The 25,948-nt window shown below is 34.1% G+C and overlaps 1 protein-coding gene across 4 annotated transcripts in view; it reads left to right on the forward strand.

Annotated features, from left to right (window-relative positions):
• VTI1A (vesicle transport through interaction with t-SNAREs 1A) overlaps positions 1-25,948 on the forward strand; it is a 328,811-nt gene that overhangs the window by 51,000 nt on the left and 251,863 nt on the right. For 2 of the 4 annotated variants that reach the window (XM_069459904.1, XM_069459901.1), the window contains exons 4-5: positions 18,360-18,437; positions 24,440-24,460. In XM_069459904.1, coding sequence (XP_069316005.1) covers positions 18,360-18,437; positions 24,440-24,460 — 99 coding nt within the window. The remainder of the gene's footprint in view (positions 1-18,359; positions 18,438-24,439; positions 24,461-25,948) is intronic. The other 2 variants (XM_069459905.1, XM_069459902.1) reach the window with 1 other exon arrangement.

Genomic DNA, 25,948 nt, shown 5'->3' on the forward strand with positions numbered 1-25,948 from the left:
AGTGCACTTGGCACGGACTTCTCTTAGCTCTGCTGCCTTGCGCCTCACCTTGGGAGGGCCAGGTGCCTTAAAATTGGGAGAAATCTTGCATTACCCAGGGAAGCATCTCTCTTAGCTCTTTTACCCTGCTCTGAAAAATTGATGATGAACTGTAGGAAAAAGCACTAGTTGGTAGACTATGTCTCACTCTGTGGCTCAGGCTCCTTGAGATGCTAACCTGTGATGCTAGCCCTGATGCAGCCCTTAAAAGTTTGTTAGAAGTTTGGCTGATTTCTTCTTACTTATATCTGGGGAGGATTCCTGTACTCCACCAGGAATAAGCACAGCTGTGGGTCTCTTCTCTTTTATAAATAGGTTCATGATTTTCTGCAATGTAATTTCTTTAGGTGTCTTTGTATCATCAGCTTTCTGATAGGTTTTTTTAAACTATGATTTTGTCACTTCTCCAGCTTGTTGTGTTTGTTATGGTGCAAGCAATGGCCTATTGTGATTTTCTACATCCTTTGGGAAGCACAGGTCCTGTGTTATTCTTTATGTCACCCTGCCTCTTCCGCTTCTGTGAACAAACCGTATCCAGGAGGGCTTCTGCCAGCAGTTGGCTTATACCTGTTCCCACATCCGTTGTTTCAAACAAAGGATATAGACTTTGTACTTCAGAATGGGTCCCTCGTCTTTAGAAAGTGTATTTTGGCTGGTGCTTTTTGAGCTCATCTATTGCTGAGTACTCTTACCCTTCATGCTTTTTGTCACCTTCACCAAGTGGCTTCTGCGTGATCTCATCAGCTTTTGGATATCTCTCCACATATTCTGGAGTCTGTGAATAATTTCTCTTTTCTACTTTTGCCAAAAATAGAGAATTCAAGGTGTATTTGTTCTTTTTTCTCATCCACCCATCCACCCCATGGGGAAGGAGAGGCAGAGGCAAAAATGAGGACTTCAGGGGAATCTGTTAACTTATGAAGCTATGTGCATATTGTGAGTCCCATTTACTCATTATAATAAAGTATGCATTTCCTTTATGCAGATATGCAGACTGAGTCTAAGAACAGTTAGACATCCTTTCCACAGTCACCCAGATAATAAATAGCAAAACTGGAATTTGAATCATAGTTAAATTCATACCATTAAATAATGTGCAGATCACGAAGTGCATTATCTTTGAAGCTTTTATGTTGTATTACTGTCTGAATTCTTCTTCAGAGTGTGGGATAACATATACAAGTATTTCCTAGGGACAGAGAAAAATGGTGAATGGAATTTAAATCCTTAGAAAACATTGAAGGCTCAAAGCAGAGAGACTCAAGCTTAGATATAACCAAAAAGGGTCAAAAGTAAAAAGGCCACAAGTGGGAGGCAAAATTGAATCCCAGGAGCCAAGAGGAACAAGAATAGAATAGCCATCTGGTCTTTGTTAGTCAGGAGGACTTGGGTCAGAACTGGGATCAGAGGTGAAGTGGCCATGTTGGGCATGGGTATGTGAGGCCATCTTAAAATAAACAGTGGAGGTGCAAACCCAGTTTCCTATGCTAGAGGAACGAACTTGCTGGCATTCTCAGTGATAATTATTACAGTCAGAGCAGTTATTTTTCTTTGATTCTTAATATTTACTAAGTACCATACTAGCTATTTTATAAACTTTATCTCAGCTAGATCTGAAGTGCATAGGGGTTCTTAATCACAGAAAACGACAAAGCTAGAATTTGAACCCAGGCTCAATCAGATCCCTAAATCTGTGGTGTTTCTATTTTATCATATTGTTTCCTTCAAAGGGAAAGAGAACAAATTTAAAAGAGTAATAGAAAGTGGCCACAAAACTCAAATAAAAATTAATGTGCATATAGAATATAGAACATACTCAGAGCAGAAATAAGAAAGAACAGAAAAAGGAATAACCTGCTCAAGTGTGTATGTTAGAAGTAAGATTAATGCCCTTTGGTTCATATTAGACTCTAGAAGAAATTACTAATGTCCATCTCTGCATCCATCTGGGCTACCATGCCTAAAGATCATTCAGAGAAAATTCTAGGGTGTGCCCTTTAGAAGATTAAAGAGTTGGAAAATTAGACAGACAAAGAAAAGTCCTGTGTAATCCTAGCACTCTGGGAGGCCGAGACGGGCGGATTGTTTGAGCCCAGGAGCCTTGAGACCAGCCTGAGCAAGAGCGGGACCCTGTCTCTACTTAAAATAGAAAGAAATTATATGGACAGCTAAAAATATATATAGAAAAATTAGCCGGGCATGGTGGCGCATGCCTGTAGTCCCAGCTACTCGGGAGGCTCAGGCAGTTGGATTGCTTCAGTCCAGGAGTTTGAGGTTGCTGTGAGCTAGGCTGATGCCACGGCACTCTAGCCTGGGCAACAGAGTGAGACTCTGTCTCAAGAAAAAAAGAAAGAAAAGTCCTGGGATCATTTTTTCTCAGTGGAAAGTTGTAGAATTAAATGTCTTCAAGTCTGCGAAGAGCTATTATGCCAAGTATGATCAGCAGCTTTTTGTCGGTTTCTGCTGTATGCGCAACTATAGTAACCGTGGATTTAAGTTTAATTTGGGAAAATCATTCCTGCCGGTAACCAATGATTGTTGGTAAGCTCCCTTGTGCAAGGTAAGGGACCTCTTTTCTGAGGTCTTTCCAAGGTACACCCAGTGTGAGATGATGAGAAGGAGCAAGGCCCACTAAAGGACCTCTCAAGGTCCCTTCTAGCCCTAAGGTCCTATTATTATTGCATATTTATAGAACGCCAAAATTGGCTGTGTTCTTTTTAGAAACCAGAATTACATTCAGCCCCTGTCCAGTGGTATCACAGTCAAAATTAGACAGATCAGGAATGCCTTACTTGCCAAATCAAGTCACAGTTCTATGGGCACATGTCTAACTACCCAAAAGTGTGTATTCTCTTTAAAAACATTAGAGAGTGGCCTAAGAGCATGGTAAAAGACCTTAAGTTAGTGCTAAAACACTCCAGTGAGATTTGCATTAAGTATCCCTAGGCATTTTTATAAAAATAAAGGGCTTATCATTATCTGTTAAGCAATCTAATTTAGAATTATTGTCCACAAAATTCTTTATTTAGAATAAAGTAAAGGAGAAAAAAGAATTTTATTTTATTGCCAAACTGTTTTAAATAGTAGGTAATATTCTTTTATTTTAGAACTGGTAATTTTGAATGTCTCTGACCATGGATGATTTGGAATCCATACTAATAGCTGAAACAAAAAATAAAACTATATTGATAATTTAAAACTGTTCAAATAAAGTCTTGTATTTTTATTGAAGAAAAAAGAGAAAACACCGTTATATATGGTGAAAAGTAACAGTTTAAATTGTCTGAATTTGAAAGGAATAATGGTCTCATATTTTTGTTTAACACGATTATCTATCTAATCAAGGATTTATTTGACATTTAGTTAACCTCAGACCTTAACTACTTGTTGAATTAGCTTACCAGCAACCTCTGCTAATCTTTTCATACTTTTTAATCACTTTAAACTTTATATTTAGAAATAATTTCAAACTTTCAGAAAAGTACAAAGTAGTACACAGAGTATACATATATTCTTTACTGAGATTTATCTGTTGTTAACATTTTGCTATATTTGCATCATTTGTGCATGCTTGCTTTGTAAATCTGTCTCTGTCTCTGTCTCTTTCTCTCTCTATATATATATGGATGTATATGTTTTCTCTGAACCATTTGAGAATAATTGCATACGTCATGAATCTTTTCATGTTTTTTTCTTTCTGATGCTCTTGGCAATTTATTTTTATTGACAAATTATAGTTATATATATTTATGGGGTATAATGGGATATTTTGATATATGTATACAATATGGCATGATTAAGTCAAGCTAATTAATGTATCCATCATGTCGCTTACCTATTATTTTTTACCATGAGACATTTGAAATGTACTCCTGGTTATTTTGAAAAAATGTAATACTTTATTATTGATTATAGTCGCCCTTGTGTGCAATAAATCTCAAAATCTCTTTCTCCTGTCTATCTGAAACTTAGTATCCTTTGATTAACAGTTCCCAATTCCTCTGTCTATCTGAAACTTTGTACCCTTTGATCAGCAAGTTCCTATTCCTTCCCTCCCACTCTCCATCCTCTGGTAACTATAGTTTTACTCTCTACTTGTATGAATTAAACTTTATTAGATTCTACGTATAAGTGAGATCCAGTAGTATTTGTCTTTCTGTGCCTGGCTTATTTCTCTTAGGATAACGTCCTCTAGATTAAGTCATGTTGTTGCAAGTGACAGGATTTCCCCCTTTTTAAAGGCTGGATGGTATTTCATTGTGTTTATATACCACATTTTTTGCATCTGCTCATCTGTTTATGAACACTTAGGTTGTTTCCATATCCTGGGTGAATAAGGCTGCAGTGAGGATGGGAATGCAGATGTCCCTTCTACATATTAGTTTCAGTCCCTTTGGATATATACCCACAAGTGAGATTACTGGGTAATATGGTAGTTATATTTTTAGTTTTTTGAGGAACCTCCATACCATTTTCCATATAGCTGTACTAATTTACATTGCCACCATCAATGTTCCCCTTTCTCTGCTTCTTCTCCAAAACTTATCTTTCATCTTTCTGATAAAAACCATTCTGATAGGTGCAAGGTGATATCACACTGGTTTTAATTTGCATTTACCTAATTATTAGTGATGCTGAACATTTTTATATACCTATCGACCATTCATACATTCCCTCTATACCTAATCTGTTGAGAGCTTTTACCATGAAATGGTGTTGAATTATGTCAGATGTTTTTTCTGCATCTATTGAGACAATCATATGATTTTTATCTTTCATTTTGTTAACATGGTGTATCACATTTATTGATTTGCATATGTTGAATCATCCTTGCATCCCAAGGATAAGGCCCACTTGATCATGATGAATGATTCTTTTAATGTGTTCTTGAATTTGGTTTGCTAATGTTTTCTTGAGGATTTTTGCTCTATGTTTGTCAAGGATAATAGCCTATAATTTTCTTTTCTTGTACTGTTTTTGCCTGGCTTTAGTATCAGGGTGATGCTAGCTTCATAAAATGAGTTTGGAAGTTATTCACTCTACTTTGATTTTTTGGAAGAGCTTGAGAAAAACTGGCATTAGTTCTTCTTTTTTTTTTTTTTTTTTGAGACAGAGTGTCGCTTTGTTGCCCAGGCTAGAGTGAGTGCCGTGGCGTCAGCCTAGCTCACAGCAACCTCAAACTCCTGGGCTTAAGCAATCCTACTGCCTCAGCCTCCCGAGTAGCTGGGACTACAGGCATGCGCCACCATGCCCGGCTAATTTTTTTTTCTATATATATTTTAGTTGGCCAGATAATTTCTTTCTATTTTTAGTAGAGACGAGGTCTCGCTCATTGCTCAGGCTGGTCTCGAACTCCTGACCTTGAGCGATCCACCCGCCTCGGCCTCCCAGAGTGCTAGGATTACAGGCGTGAGCCACCGCGCCCGGCCGAGTTCTTCTTTAAATATTTGGTAGAATTCAGTAGTGAAGCTGTCTCGTCCTGGGCTTTTCTTTGGGGGGAGATTATTTATTATTGATTCAATCACTTGACTTGTTATTGGTCTGTTTGGATTGTATGTTTCTTCATGCTTCAGTCTTGGTAAGTTGTATGTGACTAGGTTATCCAATTTGTTGGCATATAATTCTTCATAGTGGTTTCTTATGATCCTTAGTATTTTGGTGTATCAGTTTTAATGTCTCTTTCATTTCTGATCTTATTTATTTGAGTAGTGTCTCTTTTTTTTCCTAGTCTAGCTAAGGGCTTGTTTATTTTGTTTTATCTTTTCAAAAAAACAACTTTCAGTTTCATTGATTTTTTTTTTTTTTTACCTGTTGTTTTTCTAGTCCCTATTTCATTTATTTCTTCCCTGATAATTGTTATTTCTTTCCTTCTGTTAACTTTGGGCTTAGTTTGGTCTTCTTTTTCTGGTTTCTTGATGTGTAATGTTAGATTGTTATCTTCCTTTTTGATTTAGGTGTTTATCACTATAAACTTTCCTCTTAGGACTGCTTTTTCTACATCCCATAAGTTTTGATATGTTGTTTCATGCTTTTAAAGTAATGTAATTTTATAACTTTCTTTGAAATAAAAATAATTTTTATCAGATAGTACTATTATTTATTAAAATGTAGAGTTAACTTGAAGCATTATATTTCACCCTACCTTTGTCCTGTTGTCTGTTTTAACTACTATTAGTAAAGTCCTTTTTATACCTGTATGTGGAATACATTGTTTTTTGTTTTGTTTTGTGTTTTAGAGTTTCAGTCTGTCGCCCTGGCTAGAGTGCAGTGGTGTCATCATAGCTCACTACAACCACAAACTCCTGGGTTCAAGCCATCCTCCTGCCCCAGCCTCCTGAGTAGCTGGAACTACAGGCATGAACCACCATGCTTGGCTAATTTTTTCTATTTTTAGTAGAGACGGGGTCTCACTTTTGCTCAGGCTGGTCTCAAACTCCTGAGCTCAAGCGATCCTTCCACCTCAGCCTCCCAGAGTGCTAGGATTGCAGCCACCTGTTCTTTAAAGAAGTCTCAAAGTCTTGACATAAACCCCTGTTGCTACAACATATAATGCTATAGCTCTGCCAAGTGACATATTACAGAAATTTGCCAAGTGCTAAATTCTTGTTATATAATTTTAATTGAAGAAAACTTATTTTTAAAATGTAAACATTTGCATTTGAATAACTGAACTAATTAGATTCCTATTTAGTAAAATTACACGAGTTCCATTGAAGTTTTTGACCTTTACATTTGTTTGTTTTCTGTTCAGCTTGATGCAGTCATAGGGCTGAATTTGCATGTTTGCTTATTTCCCTTACAGTAGTTTATGATTCCACAAGTCCAAGACTGGATTTCACTGAAGGATTAGCTATAAAAGATCCAGAATAAAAATGTGCCTTATAGAAAAAGGAGCAGGATTTAAGTCACACAAAAATAATGGAGAGGAGATTAAACTATTTTAGATAATGATAAGAAGATTGATATTATTGTCAATTGTGAAAACCTTATTACATTTTTATTGCTTTAAGTTATTAACTTCTTTAATGTCCAAGATTAACATCAACTTTGAACAGATCAACTCTGAATATTCTTCCAAATAACCTGAGATGTGGTGTAACTGTGGTAAGGTCAATTCACTAAAGTTTTTATTTATTCTTTGTGGCTGTTGAAGACACAGAGCCAGAATCAATTTAGGCTCAAGGAGAATTATGGTCTCACTACTCAGATTGACTGTTTTGTGGGCAGAGGCATTACCTGCATTCCTGGAGGGACCGTAGATCAGAGAACAAACTCAAAATGCAGTACAATGTCACCTTCCTCATGTAGCCACTGAATTTTGACTTGGATCTTTACTAGGTAGCCTCATTCTCCTCTGATAACATTTAATTCCTGTTTGTTAGTAGGTTTTTTTGTATGTTTATTAATATTAAGCATACTATTTGCTTGCTTTACAGAAGACCACTGCAAGAAAAACTAGACAGAATTAATTCCAAGAACATTTTTCTTTCTGTAGCACCCACATGCAAGATGTGCGATCTATAGTAATTCTTATTCATTTGAAATACAGCAATTTGTTCCTGTCACTAGAGGATAGGATTGTTGTTTTAAATTGCTGGGTTTTGTTTTTGTTGGCATGTTCCCCAATACAAATTGAATGGCTGACAAAAATCTATTTGTATGACAGTTCAATCTAGATAAGTGCCCTCTGTTGCCTAACGGTACAATTTGGGGTCTCAGAGATAAAAGCAAACTGAATGCCAGGCTTGTAGCAGAGCTTCTTGTGCAGATAACAGAGGTAATCCATATTCCTCAGGTCCACAAATCAGACAAACAAAGAAGAAATATGCATGCACATCATCTCGTTTGAAATGGTGGTCTTTTAGCTTCTACATAATAAAAAATGGGAATATCTAACTCATGAGAACAATAAAATAGCTGATATGAGATATGCCTGTATTTGAAATTAAAAAGAAATGTGGTATTGACTTATAGAGTTGGAGAGAGGTCTGTTGCTTAGTATTTTCCCATAGTATTAATATATCAGCTTTTGTTGTATGAATTTGCTTTCTATGTTAACATTCCTGTCCTGAAATAAGTTATATCTTTAGACAATGATTCTTTCATACCTTTGATAGTCTGCTAGAGATAGGGTTTAAGGGGTCTCCCTAAGACGAGCAGCTGAGACTACCAATTGGCTTACCTCTGCCTAAAAACATGTCAGTGTTTCTGTCAAAACCTCTCCTAAATATAATTCATATATAAAAAGAGGGCTGAAATATGTTGTAATAACAGTTATGAGGAAATAATTTGTACTAATGCATAAGGTAATGAGAATCCTGGAAATATAGCCTGGACCCTAGTTGTCGACATGCTGAAAAATAAGGGTTTAATATGGGATAACTTTTAGGTTTTTATTTAAGGAGACCATGTGCATGGTAATACCATCCATTATTAGGGAAAACAGGAAGAACAGTACGTAGAGAAAGATGACACACCACTTTGTGTTAAATCTGAGATGCCTTTAGATTATCTAAGGTGCCCAGTAGGAATTGGATTTGTGTGTAGAATATGCGGAAAACATCTTTGCTAGCTCCTAGGTGATAATTAGAACCTAATAATGGTATAGATGTGATCATTCAGATGAGTAAGAAGAGTGCTAAGGATAGAGACCTAGGGGAACACCAGCATTTTATTTTATGGCAGATCAAGAGAGAAGTTATGATGAAGAAGACTGAGAAAGAGAGGCCAGACAGATAGGAGGAATTCCAAAGGAGTGTGGTGCCAAAACTGCTAAGGAAAAAGTGGACAATGATGTCAGATTGCTATCAAGAAGTAAAAAGAAAGGAAAAAAAAAAAAAAAGACTGAAAACCAGTCCTTGCAACCAAAGTTGGTACAATCTGAGCAACAAAATAAATGAAATAGTATTGTATTATAACCCCAAATATAAAATAAATAGCCATATATCCATACTGATATAAATAAATGATTGAATAATGATTGAATAGACAAATCTCCCATACAGAATTCCAAATAATTTATGTAGGTACTCTTCCGTCAAGGAGGTGATACATAACTCCCTACTCCTTAAATGTGAGCTATGCATAGTGAGTACAGTATGGGCAAAGGAAAAGAGCAACTTTACAATGGAGAAACCTGACAAGCACTACCTCAGCCAGTGATCAAGGTCACCATCAACAGTGAAAAGTCACCTTGATAGTATATAGCCTTAACACAACGCGATGAAAATGACACTACCTCTGTGGTCTTCCTCCCAAAAACATATAACTCCAGTCTAGCCATGACAAAAACAGACACATCCCAATTGAGGGACATTCTACAAAATACCTGATCAGTGCTCTTTAAAACTGTCAAGGTCATCAAAAACAAGGAAAGTCTGAGAAACTGTCACAGCCAAGAGGGGCCTAAGGAGACCTGAGTATTAAATATAATGTGGAATCCTGCATGGGATCCTGGAACAGAGAAAGAGCATTAGGTAAAAACTAAGGAAATCTGACAAAAGGGTGGAATTTAGTTAATAATTATGTATAGTAATGAACAGTTGATTGATAATTGTGACAAACTGAGTGTGGGTTATATGGGAACTCTCTGCACTATCATTCTATAAATCTAAAACTACCATAAAATACAAAGTTTGTTTAAAAAATGTGACTGATGATTTTGACAGCTAGGGAGTCATTGGTGATCCTGGGGAGACCTGCAGAGTGATAGAAAAACATCTCGTTTGTAGTAAGTTGCAAAGTGATTGGGACATGAATAAGTGGAGTTAGTGCATGTAAAACACTCTTTCAAAAAGATTGGCTAGGAAGGGAGGTTGGGCATTTGCTGGGGAAGGTAATATAGAGTGAAATAACTTTTTAAAATATATAAAGCTAGGATACACTTAAAAGTGTTCATGTACTTAAAGTGAACCAGTAGAGAGTGAAACATTAAAGATACAAAAGAAGTGACATTTAATTGATCAAGGAAAGCCCCTGAGTATTAGGTAGGATTTTATTTTATTCAAGTGAAAATGGAGAATCTTTTAGGAAGAACATGTTGTTTATGAATCAGATATGGTTTTTTTTTTTTTTTTTTTGCTAGACAATACCACCAAGCCTGAAATGAATTTTTATATTTATTATATTTTGTTTTGGATGACCCTAGCATAGAAGTAACCTTCAAAATATTTTCATAGAAAATTTGAGCTAAAATGATTTTATCTTGCCTAAGCATTACAGTTTTATTGGCTATATCCATAAAACATTAAAAGACATTATATATCTCTAAATTATGAACACTATAACCTCACTATAACACAGCATATTCTGTAATAAAGAATCTGTCACATGGGTCTAAAAGTAAGTACTAGGAAAAAAAGTTGTAAAAATTATTTGCCTGTGAGATATCAGGTTCCAATCTAGAATTTTAACCAGGAGTTGCCAGATCCTCTGGGTAAGCAGGCAATTCATAACACATATTAATAACTGGTACGGCTCCTCTCTGAGCCGTGTAGGTAGATTATTGTTGCTTTATGGTGTAGCCTTTGAAGATTAATCTTGAGACATATCTAAGTAACACCCATAGGTGTGGTTGTGATTCACCCTCTGAGATCAGACATTTTATTGTGTCAAATAAAACATTTTACCTTAAGCACTTGTCACCCTTGAACCATCAAATTTACTGTTGTCAATATTCCAGATGTTGACTACAACGTATAAGTAAAGATTTATTTATTTATCTATTTATTGATTTTTTGAGGAGAGTGGCCAGAAACAAAATTTACAGACTAAGCAACTTTGTAACTGATGATAAATTCATAGAACTTGGTGAATGGTGCAGTCAATCTTGGCTTTGAGGAATGAAGGTAGGGCAACTCCAGCCTGTCTCCGTGGTGTAGTAAAGTGAAAAGAACACTGGCATTGAGAAATGAGTTCTGACCTTGTTCTGTTTGGTCTTTCCTAGCTCTGGGGCCTTGGGTAGATTACTTATCTGGCTTCGAACGCTTTGTCTCTAAATTTGAGCCTGGTCTAGATGATGCCTCATGTGATACCTTAGTATCAGTTATACAGAGTATATGCCTTAGTGTCAGTTATACAGATGTAGGCATACGGATGCCTAGCTCACTTGAAATTATGGCTATCAGCAGATTTCCAATGAATGATCCCCTTTCCTTCCCAATGCTATGAAGATTACATAGGGAAACTAGAGTTATGTGAATTAATTATATAAATTTATATATTTTGTTTCAGTAGTTCATTTTAAAATACAAATGGAGCATCTGTAGCATAGCATTTATTTATCAGAGTAAAATTTTCCAGTGGAGGTGTGTAGGGGATTTATATATCATTAACAAACAAACAAAAATAAACATTTTGACATTTTGATTATTTCAAGTAGAGTCTATGGAATTATTTTATTTTACATTCAGAAAGACTTTAAAGAATTAGATTTTCTCAACACTATTCCAGATGCTAACAACAACATCTGGGTATTCTGAGCTGATTTTCTGAATGAAGTAACTTAATTGTTGATTGACAAGCTAACATGATTTAAGATACAGCCACACTGTATTCAATAGCAGTGTCAAAGGTTATAAACTGCAGCATATGCAAACACGTGGGTCCATGATACTAGCTAACTTTTGTTGCATTTTGAAACACTGATGCTAAACTTAAATTTCAGGCTAAAGTTTAGAAATGCTGGAAGAGGAAATGAAAAAGTGCTGTTTTGTAATTTCTGGGCTCTCTGTTTTGCAAATCATTAAATGATGTAGCAGAAACGTGGTCAGAGTTCCTAGTGTAAATAAAAGTCTATCCTAGCATTGTGAAACACAAATAAAGTTATTTCATATGGATTGCATAGGTTTGTGAGAGTCTATATATACATATACACATATATATCCTCATCATATACATATAGTCATGTATGATATTATAGCTAAATTTTAAAAAGCAATTAAGAGGAAATGTATAATTTATTATTTATGGCCAAAACATAAATATCCATTTCAAACATGGAAAATATGTTTGAAAGTATAAGCAAAAATAAATGATAATGCTTACAATAAAATAAACATTTAAAAAAAATTTTTTTAAATCTCTTTTTCTGTTATTGCATACTAAAGGACAAGGGATTATTTCAGCATTCTCATGGTAACCTACTTTTTCAACTCTGTTGGTAGCCTAGCAGCAGGGTGTGTTAGTATTTTCTCTCTGGTGGCTTGCATATGGTCCATTGGCTATGAGTTTATGATAGATAGAAAGTGTGTTTTCCCTTTATTAACACCACAGTATTGGTGACATGTGGCATGTGCACCTTCCAGTGAATGAGCTTGACCTTTAACTCTAAACAGTCCCTTGAGCAAGAGCAAGCCATGTTTAGAGGAATGATTACATAGAAGAAACAGATTGGAACTTTCTCTGATAGCATTAAAGAAATGCAGTAAAGTTTTTTACTGTTGGAAGTCATCCAAAAATTGCAGCACTGTAAAATGAGAAATTGGGCAAAACAATGTAGTGGAATTACTGGGTTAAATACTATAGACTTTTTAAAGCTACTTTTGGTATATATTTGCAAATAATTTTTAAAGAAGGATGCACTAATTTATATGTTCAGTGATGTATGTGCACTAGTTTTATTGTATGCTTTCCAATGTTGTCAACTAATATTTAGTTAAACATGCTTTGTAAGTTTATTATATCCAAGGTGTTAGGATAGGCTTCCATTTGTTTATAATATTTAAATCTTCACAGTAGCCCTGGGAAATAAATATTAACACCACTATTTCAGAGATGAGGAAACTGATATTCAGAAAACTTAATTTAAAAAAAAAAAAAAAAGAAAACTTAATTTGACCAAGATCACATACTAAAATATTATCTCTGTTCTTTTCGTTTAGTATCTTGTGCTTTTTCATCCTAACAACTTTCTAGGGATCAAACATTTACCTAACAGGTTACTTTACCTTTACCTAAGCCATGTAATATGATGTTTTAACCTTAAATTGCTTTTTGTTAGAAATTAATACAGTACAGAGAGCACTGTGATAAACAAAAGTTCATTAATTTCTTTTAATTTTTTTTCTCCAAAATGCAATTTTCCTGTCCTAGACTGATGACCCTTTTTGAGTCCTGGCTCAGGGGTGGGGTGGGGTGTGGCTGAAAAGCTGAAATTATCCATGGAGAAATAGAAGTGACATTAAAAATGGAATACTTGGTGCCAAAGTAGGTGCAGTTTAGAAAATGCCATCTGGGCATTACAGAAGTATGATATTATTTAATTAGAACCAGATAAAATTTGGTAAGAAATGAATGCCAGCAATTATATGACTAGCTAATAAATATAATTTCATGGTATTCTGTAGATATCCCAACGTGTTAATTATAACAGGAGCAGTTAAATTCTTTGGCTATGAAAGCATAGCAGTTTTTAATAGATGTATCACCTGGTAACCTTGGGCATTATTAAATATATGGAGACTGAAAGACATGGTAGAAGCAATGGAAAAGTCTGGCCAGACTGGGTAATTTGTTTTAGGCCTATGGAGAAATCTATTAACCATTTCTTCTATAGACCAATTTGATTAGGAAGTAGGACAAGCTGTTCTTTCATTACCTACCCAAACCATACTGCACTCTGTATCAATTATTTGGCTGTCTGCAGCCCATAGATTAGAATAAAGGGCTTTCTTAGTATTTGTGAATGTTGTGGATTGCTGATTAGTAATTAAAGTACTGAATGAAGAAAATTAGGCCAAAATTGAATGGGAATGCGGAAGACTTAATTCTGTGATACAGATGTTAGAAACAGATTGTCTTGTGCAGCCCATTCAACGTAGTGTGACATTCTACATAGCCATGGAGTATTTGCTTCCCATGTAAAACTCAAGTCAAATGCCTTTGAGATGGTTTCCTCTCCCATACCTTGTGATGTGGCTGTATGGGTATTAATTTAGTGAAATATCCTGTCTGCCAGGTGTGGGAACTAGCTGATTTTATTGTAATACCAGATCATTACTTAATTCATATGCAACAGAGTACAGCACATGGAAAGCATTATAAATCTATTTACAATGTGGCTGGTCTGATGATAACATTGTATTAAATTCCCAGGTGAGGCAATTTAAGCAATTGCTTTGCCATGTGCACGCCATGGAAATTAAATTCTCATATACGCTTTAGTAATAAACCAACTTCATTGTTATGCTTTTGCTAGTGCTGGGCTGTAGAATCCTCATTCTGGTTACGTATACTCTGTTTCACATGTAGAATCATACAGGAGGCGGCACCACAGATCACAGTTTTTAATTACTTTAAGCTAAGTTAATTCGTTTTGTTTCTAATTTAGCAGTGCCTGTCCAGGAACATATTCAGTTCAGTTGGGAAATGTCAAGGCTTGGGTCAAGTACATAGATTGTTTCAAGCAAAATTTCCAGACAGAACTGAGCAAATGTATCTGTTTGAACATGGCTTTAAGAAAATCATCCAATCAGTATGCAAAAGTCCTGTTCATATACCAAGTGGAAATCAAAAATTGCTTTGAATCTGAAATTCTCACTTTCGTAACCAAAGACTCCACTTGTGTCATCAGTTGAAAATAGCCATTGAAACTTTGTACATCTAACTTTTTAGGAGTCAAAACCAGTTGTTAATTTGTTGTATTTTTTTCTATAGTTCATATGCAATCTGCAGATTTTCTGTCCAATTGTGTCTAGTCCACCTAAGTATATAAGTTAGAAGGAATAAGCTTTATACAAACACACAACTAAAAGTGAGGAATGATCTTGTATTTAACTCTGCGTGTGTGTTGGGGGGGTGGCAAATATTGTCAGTTGAAGCTTTTCTACTCTTATGGTACAGACTAGAAATTGCAGTAGATTACAAACTGCATAGAGCTTCTGTCTTCTCCAGAAGCCACATATAAAGCACCAGTAGACAGTGGTAACTGACAACTAAGACTAAAAATGTTGACAATTTCTTGATTTGCCTGGTTAGCTTATGTATAGAAGTCATTAACTATTTATAAAATGCATTATGAATTGGGTTCCTTCAAACTGTAGCTGAATGTGTGACATTTCCAGCTCAAATTCTCATGTTTGCATTTGGCTAAAGTACAGATTTTATACAGTTGATAGTAAAGTAAAAATATTTTAGTTAGGGTTATCAAGATACAGTAGATATTTCAGTTTCATTAACTTTGAATCTTCCAAATTAAAGTATGATGTAGATAATTAGTAATGTAGCATGATATTTTTTAAAAGTCCATAAAAGGAAACATAATTTATTTATGTTTTGGAGGAAAATTATCCATAAAATAATAATAATAAATAAATAAGCAGTTTGTCATTGAAAGGAATTTGCCCTTTTTTGGTATTCAATTAGTTTAGTGGTGATCTTACAGACTAAATTATCGTTAATTACAATCAGCTTACTTAGAATTTCAAATCATAAAAAATTATGAGAAAATACCAATGTTGGACATCTAAATATAATTCTTGGTAAAGCGAAGTCTTGATTTATTTTTTTAAAACGAAACTCAAATGAAAAGAGTTCAGTTTTCAGCATTGTTGTGTCACTTTCATGAGGAACTATTTCTAATATTTGAAATGAGTTGTCTTTTCATTCCTTAAGAGAAGGAAGAAGTCCTGTCAGACAACACTTTGTTAAACTCAGCATATCATTTGCTTACTTATATCCAGATAGCCATCCCAATGACCAGTTTTTACTATCCCAATGATAAAGAATGACTTTTATAGTGACCACCCTTCAACTGTGGATAAATCCTTAGCTCTCTTCTGTTACGGAGCATGTACAGTGTTAATTGCTGGTTTTTAAAAGCAGTGAATTCTAACCAAAACAAGATTAGATATTTCGTGATACACATTTGTAATTTTCTTTTTCTTTTGAAGTATTGTAAATCAAAATAAGAATATAATGTAATTGAACAATCTATGCCAATTTGTTGGTATTCTGGTGAAAAAAGGGAAAAACAAAAACAATCTCCATATGATATTCTTGCATACTGTGGAATGTTTTAGTCCCCCATAGTGATGAAATGAATAATTAAAAAGGCAGCTCTGATACCACAGCCTCTTTAAAGGTTCTCATTTCCTTTAATGCTGTAAAATACTTTTGCTTAGCTAGTTTGAAACTGCTGTAGTGGGATCTCCAAATGAGCAAAAGAAAGCTTTGGCTTGATCTAAATATTGTATTAAGGCCATGAAGTGGACTGTCCTAATAATTTGGCATTTTTAAATATAATTCTCTATCAAGTCAGTTGAAATAATTAATAGTAGCTTCAGTAAATACAATAAGAGAAACAGGCTTAATATATGCTGTTTGTGATGGTAAAAAGTCTGGCATGTTCACAAATGAATGAGGTGGGTCACTCCTGAATTGTCAAGAGATCTGATATAGATGTCTTTACTGACCTCAAGCTAACAACTTACTTTGTCCTTCTCTCTGCAACATTGTTGGTTTTATTTACCTTCTTATAGACTTCTTACAGTTGCCAAGATATAAGATATACATTTGTGGCAGGGAAGTGGGGCTTGGGGTAGAGTCTCAGGGCAGGGAGGGGATGCCATTATCTCCTTAATACTGAAACATTTTGCAATTCTTGTGGTTTTTTTCCTGAGTCAATTCTGAGGATAATAGATTGGGGCAGAAATTTTGTGTAGTAGAAAGAGCACTGAGTGGTGAGTCAGACCCCGAGGTTCTGGTCTCACTTTAACCAAATCTACTTTAGAATTACAGGAGACTGATTTTTCTTTCTCTAAAAAACAAAGAGGTGTCTAGATTTATTTATTTTTATATGTACTCCATTTAGCTTTTTTCAACTGGGTTCTGCCTGAGACTTAAGCCCTAAGTCTTCAATTGTATGTAATGAACAAAATTTTCTCTCATGTACTATCCTTGGGAAAATTGATAAAATAGTCACTGAAATAATTTTCTGTGTTTTGTGGTTCAGATAAGAAATCCAATTGAGAAAGGTTGCAACTTTAAAAAGATTTAAAGTCTATTGGTTGCTCTTGTTAAGGTCCTTTTAAATTCTAATATTATAATATTTGATGTTTAAGGTATTATCATTTTCTATGTGGCCAAGAAGTGTTACTCATTCACTACTATAAAAAGCTAATTTAAAATCCTATTGTTGTTGACTTCTGCTCATGGATTATGGATAGTCCCTTTAAACTACAGCAATTTTTCAGATCACAGTTGAACACGTAAGAAATTTTAAATCCCAAACCATAGACCCTAAGTAAGGCAGAAATTACCGGTTTCCAATTGCCATTTTTTAATTGACTGGTTTTGCTTAGTTAGTTCAAAAACAGAAAAGGCAACAAAGTAACTTATAAACCTGAATTTGGGTCTTAAATAGTGATGCTAAAGTATGGTCTAAGGACCATACTCTAGCTTCACAGCCAATTTTCAGTCTTTTAGCTTTTCCAAATGTGTGTACATTTAGATAATTCATGAATTGCTTGCAGACATGTTCCTCTGATTTTACAGGTAAGGATAGACTTCTTGTAAAACAAAAATTTCAGTGTGTGAAACATTGACTCATAGCCCACTTGTCTTTATTTACTGGGATTGTGAAAAGTTGACTCGTAGTCTACTTGCCTTCATTTACTGGGACTGGGAAATTTAATTTGTTTTACCAGACATACACACACACACACACACACACACACGCACTCTCACACTCACTTCCATTACTTTTCCTTGGGCTATTATTTATAGAGAACCTGGAGACATTTAAATTATTGTTTAGATAGGGGATGGGCTTTTAAATTCCCTCTCTTTCTGGTTAGTGATATCATAATAATGAAAGAAATATAGATATACTATTCCAGGCATTCCAGAATATTGTTGGAGATGTAATTATTATCCCAGAATTAGAGATTTTAAAAGACCTAAATTCTATAGTGCATTTCCTGCCACAATATTAAAAAAAAAAAACCCATATACTCCTGTTTTAATTAAAATCTGGTGAATTTTACAGATACACAATTATATAGCTGTATTTCAGCTTAATGGTCTTATTTGAATGATGTATAGAATAATGTACAAGTTCTGATCCATTTATGAATATTAATAGCATACTTACACAATGCAGAGTTTTCTTTCATTATTGGCATTTTTAAAACTTCTAATTTACATTTGAACTTCTCAAGTTCAGGAACTTTACAACAACTTTGGTTTGCAGATTGTCGCCAGTAGGTTTCCATTAGGGGGCTCTCGAGGTTTGAGATGATCAGCCTTGATACCAATAAAGCTTCGAAGCCTTTACTTTCTAATGTTCATCTCGCTCTCTCTCTTTTTGTTTTGTTTTATAGAAAAGGTCACGGATCGCCTACAGTGACGAAGTACGGAATGAGCTCCTAGGGGATGATGGGAATTCCTCAGAGAACCAGGTAGAATGCTAATCAGGAAGGCCCGGTGGGTGGCTGGAGGGTGAAGGAGGTCACGGGCGCACTGGGCTCTCAAGCTGCTCCTTAACAGTATTAGCAGCAACTCATGTGGAAGCGATACTGTTTAATGCAAAGCTGGAGTCTTAATCAACTTCAAAATGTTTCTTGGAGATCTTACATTTAACCCTTTACCTTGTGATCACTGTCTGCTATCTTTTAAAAAAATCTTTTCTTCTCCTTTCTTTATTATTTAGTACTTAAGAAATAACTTGAAACACACTGTTTGCAGACAAAGCCAAGGTCTTCACCTCAAACACATGTAAAAGGAATAAAAAAGTACATAATACAGCTTTGATAATAATGCAGTATAATTAAATCAACACTTGGAGCAAAACAAATGAAAGTAAGCTTTCAAAATTCAACAGGGTAGCTCAGTCTCCTATTGTGTAGCGTCTTAAAAATACATTCACCAAAATGCAAATTGTAAGCACCAGTACAGAACTTGGATACCCATATAGAGGGCCTGCTTCTGTCCAATAATGCTAATAATAATGATAATGGATTGGTCTGTTTACAGTTTAAGATCTGCATAGGCAAAAAACTAAGATACATTTTTTTCTTAAAAGGACTTTATTACTTGGCTGTCAATTCTCATTGGCTCACACAGTAGTGTCATGAGTCTAATTAATGTCCTGCTTCTTTCTTTGAATTAATACTGAGGATTTCATTAATTCATAATTTTAATAAAATAGTAAAATAAAATATATTGATACACATCATAAAAATTGCATAATTGTGTTTACCATTTCAAATAAATTATATTATAGGTCTATGTATGCTGATACTATATTACTATCTAAACTGTAACAGAGATGTTGCTTGTGTGATTAAGGCCCCCACCTACCCACCCAAAAACAGGGAAAAGAATCACTGAGCTTACTATGTTTGTTTTTGGAAAGATCTCACCTCCTCTACTATTTGGATATTATCAGCTTGAGTTCAGACATGTAAACACATTCAGATTTGACTTGGGATTTCAGCTTCCCTGATTGAAATGTGAGAATAGCTAAAGGAAAAAAATAGCACATCAAACATAAAAGGGTGATGTGATAAAGGAGTTTTACTCATAATAGATTAAATAATGTGAAGATGAGAGAAAAAAATATTTTCTTCCTTTTTTAAAGTGAGATTTCAATTGCTCATACCTCTTCAATGAATGAATCATAATTTTATTTCCTATCTACTGCAAAAAAGTACTATCTCTTTTGCAAAAAAGTGAATGCATAGTTCCCATGTCAGTTCTTTAAAAAGCTATAGATCTTTCCCTCATTTGAAACTACTGCCTAATATAGAGGAAATAGAAAGGAAGGGGGTGTTCCTGTCTAACTCAGACTCCTTTATTGTAATGGATGTTGTAGTTCTATGACAGGGATCTTTTTTTTTTTTTTTAAAGCATGTTCACTTCTCTTAATGGACATTTTATGTGCCTAAAACATTTGCCTTACATACATATAAGTATGATATTTTTATGCCTAAAGAAAAATATTCCACAAAAATAGATTGAGTTCATATTTTCTGAATTTTTAAAATTATATTCCTGTCACTTTAAAGTGATCATGCAGAGATTTCCCCTGGACTTGTATAAATCAAACCTACAAATTCTGAAAGTGCTTGGAGAACCTGAAGTTTAAGTTGTAAGGAGCTGTCACTTCAATAAATATAGTATGATAAATTATAGTCATGAGAATATGTAACTGTTAGATTATTACTTATGTGAACTTTTCAGTCTAAAATTTGAATGAGGTGTAAAAGTTCAGAGAGACCACACTTAACTTTTTGGATATTTTGTTATCAAATGTAGCAAAATTTCCATATCATATGAAGTCATTAAATTTTGTTTTGAAGCTCTTTGTCATAATATAGGAATTAAAATCTCTCAAGCTAAAAAACATCCTTAACCAGGTATGGTCACTTGAAAACAATTTTTTATTCTATATCAGTATTTATTCAGATTATGGAATCAAAGTAGATCTTTCCTTAAAGAAAGGAAGGATTTTAAGTCAGCTCTTCATATTAACTTTTATAGTTCAGTAGCTGAGAAGAGTTTTTTATAGGTAGGATTACCTGTAATTTACATAAAAAATGTTTGCTGCCCACAAATAAGTTTACTTTTAAGTTAATTGTCTATGAATCAATTTTCAGAACTTCTTGTCCATGCAATATTTATGATAAACTTTTAATATATAGGAAAAAGGGATAAAGCAAATCGGAAAAAAATAGCAATATTCATTTAATTGAAATTGGGATATATCTGTCAACTTAAAAATATAGATCAGAAAAGGAAAATAAAAAAGGAATTAATAGCAATGATTATAAATAAAGTACTGGGTACTTATTTTCAATGCAACATATGCATCTTCCCTATAGTAGCCTCTTTGTGAAGATTTAAACAAATATGGATATAATAACCATTATTTCTCATTCTGGTAATTTACACTGCAGTTTTTTTAGGCATCTAAAACTTGATTGTTAGTATATGTAATCTGCTAATTAACTATAAAGTACATTAATTTACTCTTAGGTACATAAACATTTCTGCCATGATTAGAAATGTCAAAATTTAAGAAATGAAGAATTTTTCAAATGCATTTTTAATGTCCCTCATACAATACACATTTCATTTAATCCAAATTAATTGCTTTGTATAAATTTATTTCTGGTTCATATTCATTTCATTCAATCAAATATAACTCATACTTGATTTACAAAGAAGGGACAAAACTACCTACTTTGCACATTTGAGTATTGTTGGGTTATCAGCTTTCCAAAGACTATTGTTCTAAGCATTAGCATTCTATTCTTTTAAAATATATTTCCCATTTCCATATGGCAACATTTTATTTCTTTGAGCGAGGTGAGTTCTTGAATGCAGTGATGCTGTAGAGTGGAAACTTTGACAGTTAACTTGATTTCATTTCATGAGAACCATTATCAAAAAAGGAAAAAAACAAGGAATAAAATCATAAAGCCTTTCATAGTGGATTGTGATAATAGGGCAAATAAAATGTTCTGAGCTCTAGTTTTGAACCTAAATAGTCTCTTAGTTTCCATATGCAAAATTATATTGATCAGTGACTTTGAGTAAATCCTAAAGAGAGGGTTCAAAAAATATATGAGGGGTAGGATATTCCCAAATGTGCGGAAAGTTTTGTGGCAAAGCAATATTTAGCAGATAATGATTGCTTAATTTTTTAATGCGAGGTTCTCTTAACTTCCGATTTGGGCTTGCTGTGCATAAAGTGTGTCAAACTTCAGCTGCAGACCAGGGGGTGAAGTCGGTCAATTTAATTCCCCAAGATCTAAAGAAGGTCGGTATCATTTCATATAGCCCTGGCAGAGCAGATCATTACCAGGCACAAATCTGTTCGTTCCGTGCTGAGGGTTTATAGCAAAATAAATAGACTGTCATCATAAGTTCAGAAAATTGTGTGTTCGACCCACGATAATGTGTAAAGGGCGTTTAATAGAGTTCAGCATTTATTCGTTATCTGTATGCGGACAGAGACGCCAGTCGCGTTATCAGCTTTAAAAAAAAAATTCGGTGGTTCTGGGGGTCACGTGACGCACCTCGCACACAGAGGCGCGCGCGCACGAACCCTCACATGCTCTGCAGTGCAGTTTTGATTTTAGTCACAGCAGAAGGCTTAACCACAAGAGATTCCACTGGTTCAAACCAGCGTAAACCAGATTTTTTTCAGCCCACAAAGGAACAGATTACCTCTTGTATCAAATTCTGCATTGGGGGAAAAAAATCTTTGTTTCAAAAAAGATGTTGATTATCATAACTCAACATGGTGGCATTGCACACTTTCATGTCGCCTATGATGGAGCTAGTAACTCGATAAAATACGAAATCACTGCTTACAGTCTAGTCTAAGCATTGTTAATTTTCAAAAATAGACCATCTTTTGTTTACTTGAATGAATAAGTCTGGGCCTAACCCAAAAAAAAAAAAAAAAAAAAAAAAGATAAAGATTAAAAACCCTCCCATTACCTAGCTTAGCGACAAATCCGGTGTGGAGCTTGAATGCAGCCATGCAGCACAAACAAGATAGAACGTTTTTTGTTTGGAACCTATTGAAAAAACAAATGGGTAGCATTTTTAAACACTCATTGATTATGGCAGGGTGGCATGCCCCAAATGGTCTCTATTGCTGAAGAGTAGTTTTAAACTTTGGCCCTTTAAGTATCATAGCCAACTGAAGAATGGTGCCCCCAGAAAGAAAAGATAGCTGGCCGATCAATTCCCAGATCGTCTCTTTCTGAGAATTAATGTTTGCCTTTTTCTCCTATGATGTTGGGATAGTAAAGAGAAAGATTCCGATATTTGATAGGCCAAGTATCTTAGTTGAAAATTTTACTTCTTCTAGGGAAGAATTGTAACTTTTCACATGAAATGATGAGATGCTTTACTTGCACATAACTAGATGGTTGCTGAGAGAATGAGTGTGTTAATTAAAAATAATGACAACTTCTTGTCTATTTTGAAAGGACGATATTAAAAGTTTCATTTTCACTAAACACACTGTGAGACATATGATGAATTCTGTATCTTTTATAAAGAATTCACAGCAATTTTAAAATCATACTCTTTTGTACTTGAAATACTTTTCGTACAACAAATGAAATAGCAGAATAAGCTGGAACACATACTGCCTTCCTTGAATTCGAGACAAAAACAGCATTAAGCATTGAGATATCCGGGCTACAGTAAACATGATACTTTTAGAAAGACTTACAGTGAGCAATTCATGGCACATTCTCCCAAAGCAATAGTTTAATTTATTGGCCTGCATATGTCAAGTGTTATAACAGATGTTACAGATATTTTGATGTTTAAAAATCATCAGTTGTAGACACGAATTGCTGAGGATGCAAATTTCAGATCTAGAATGAGGTTTAGAGTCTGTTACAACATAGGTTTCAGTTTCTATTCATTGCAGAAACTGTGGTCGTCATCTCCATTATACAATGATATTTGTGGTATAGAATAGTGTCTTACACACACACACATACACACACAGAGTGAGCCATATATATGATTATATCATTTTTTAAGCTTCTAAAGAGTAGGAGCTCATTTTATCTGTTATATTTAAAGCAAATAGAAAAATGTTCTACATAGGAGATTTAAAATGTTATCATAGGAGAATTTACTAACAAGAGTGGTTTTTGATTTACAAGATAAAAATTAAAAAATGAAGAAACCATTCAAAAATTTAAATGAAAACATGCCACATGATTGCAATAGCCTTTTAAGCAAAACAAAAACCTAGAAATTAGCTCTGATATACACAGTAGTTCTAAGGATAATGAAATATTTCTTGATACTATGTCCTAAGTAAGTATTATCTATCCTGGCGTACTTTATTCTTAATTAAAATAACATCACTTCCAAATGCAATCCTATTATGAGAGTAAGTACAAGTATGACATTAACTAACATAATAGTTTGTTGTTTTAAATACTTATTGGAACCAAAGCATAAGCTATTAATCATTTTCATTTGTAGGTAAAATCTAAAATCAGTTGTCAAGATTCCAAATAGAGAAACATCCTGAAAACTTGTATATACAAAACCTCTTCAGTGGTACATTCTTAGAAGAGAGGAACAGTAAACTTGTTTTCTTTCTTTATAATATAGACTTCTATGAAGTCGTTCCCCTTTATTTCATGATGGTGTCTTAGATGTACTTTAAAAGAGAATTTCACACTATTCTCTTTGTTTAATGTGACAGTGTGAGAAAGTGATCTTTATTCGTTCAAAAAACTCTGCATGTAGTCTATGTTTAGGTTCTTTTAATGTGTTTGTCTGTGATTTTTAAATGCTAAACATGTAAACAGATAAATTGTCAATGTTAATTCTGTATCCTGTCACACAACTGATCTTTCTTTCCTGCCATTTCTTTCCTTTTTATCTTTTTTTTTGTGCATTCATGTTGCAGTTGATAAAATTACGTGAAGAGGTGAGTACTTCCTAGCTTCCTTTTTTTTTTTTTAATTCTGCTTTTCCCTATAAAATTGAGTTTCTAAATCTAAGTGGAACTTTGGATCCATTTTTCCAGGGAAATCTACACATAACAAAAAATATTGATTATATTGCTCAGAAATCTTCTCTGCTGACCGTTTTTTTAAAACAACTATATCCTAATCATGCTTATCATAGGGATCGTTGTTCTTTGTTGGCATTGGGGAAAAGTTAATATTTTAAAGACAAAAAAACAGAAGGAGGAATAAAAAGGAATATCTTAAAACTACACCTGAATGTAGTTTTATTGTAGGCTCTAACTTCAAGTTTGTTTTATTTATGTTCGTTTCTCAAAGAAGTAAATAGGATTTAATTTTTTCCTGACATTCTGATTTACTCTACTATAACCGTTCTCAAATAAACTCCTTTCCCTCACTCAAAATTGTTAGGTTCAACTTACGACACTATGGATGTATTATTCTTTTGGGGAAACACACATGTGTTATCAATGCCCTACTATTCTGTGTTATTCTGTGTACATAGATACCTAAAAGTAGCCAAAGCTCTCGTCATTGTTAAACACTTTCCTTTTTGTAGAAAATAGCACCCAAGTGAGTTCTCATTTTTCTGAGTTTGCTAGTGTGTTTCATAATGCAACTCCAGACTTTTTTATGGCTCAGCAAATATTTACAGCAATGTTTATAATTTTATCCCTGTATTAAGGAGAGATGCTGAATGATTCCATTTAAAAAAAAAAAAAATTAAGCCAAACATTTCAAATATGTTTGGTACTCTTTTTCAGAGATAAATATTTTTTATTTAGTGAGGTTGAGTTTTGTTATTTTTCTATCAGGGCACAAAATAATGACCTATATTGCAATTTAAAAATTATCTAATTGCTTATAATAATTAGAGTACTATGAATTATTTTCAAATTTAGTTTAACTGCATTGATTGATGTCTTTCTAGAATTTGTTTTTATTGGTATGTCATCATTCTCTGAGTGATACAAATGTTAATTTGGAGGCTTGCAGATGGTGATTTTCAACAATTCTTCTGATTTAAGATGCATTAGTGAGGTCCTCTCTTAGTAAAAGTAATAATGACACATAAAATGAACAGGAAAAATACACAAAAATCCTCACTCTCCAACCTTTTTGTGTTTTTTATCTTCCCTGAATGGAAACAGATGTATGTACTAAATGAATATAATCAATTGCAGTTTTGATGTATAAGATTACTCTTCAAGTGAGTGATACATCAACATGATTTTTCTGCAAGATAGAATATCTGTTTGTTATATTTGATATGCTTGTGTTTAGGTGAAGAATCTGAATTTTCAACTGCTAATGGAACTAACAATAGACTTGAAAAACCTCTATACGAAGAAACTACACAAAGCCCTTGCCTCTGAATTTAAGCAATGAACATGATTAATAAAATCTTGTGCCTTATTACAACCAACATTTTTGACAGAAGATTTATT

Source organism: Eulemur rufifrons, chromosome 28 (assembly GCF_041146395.1).
Source record: "Eulemur rufifrons isolate Redbay chromosome 28, OSU_ERuf_1, whole genome shotgun sequence".
NCBI lineage: Eukaryota > Metazoa > Chordata > Mammalia > Primates > Lemuridae > Eulemur > Eulemur rufifrons.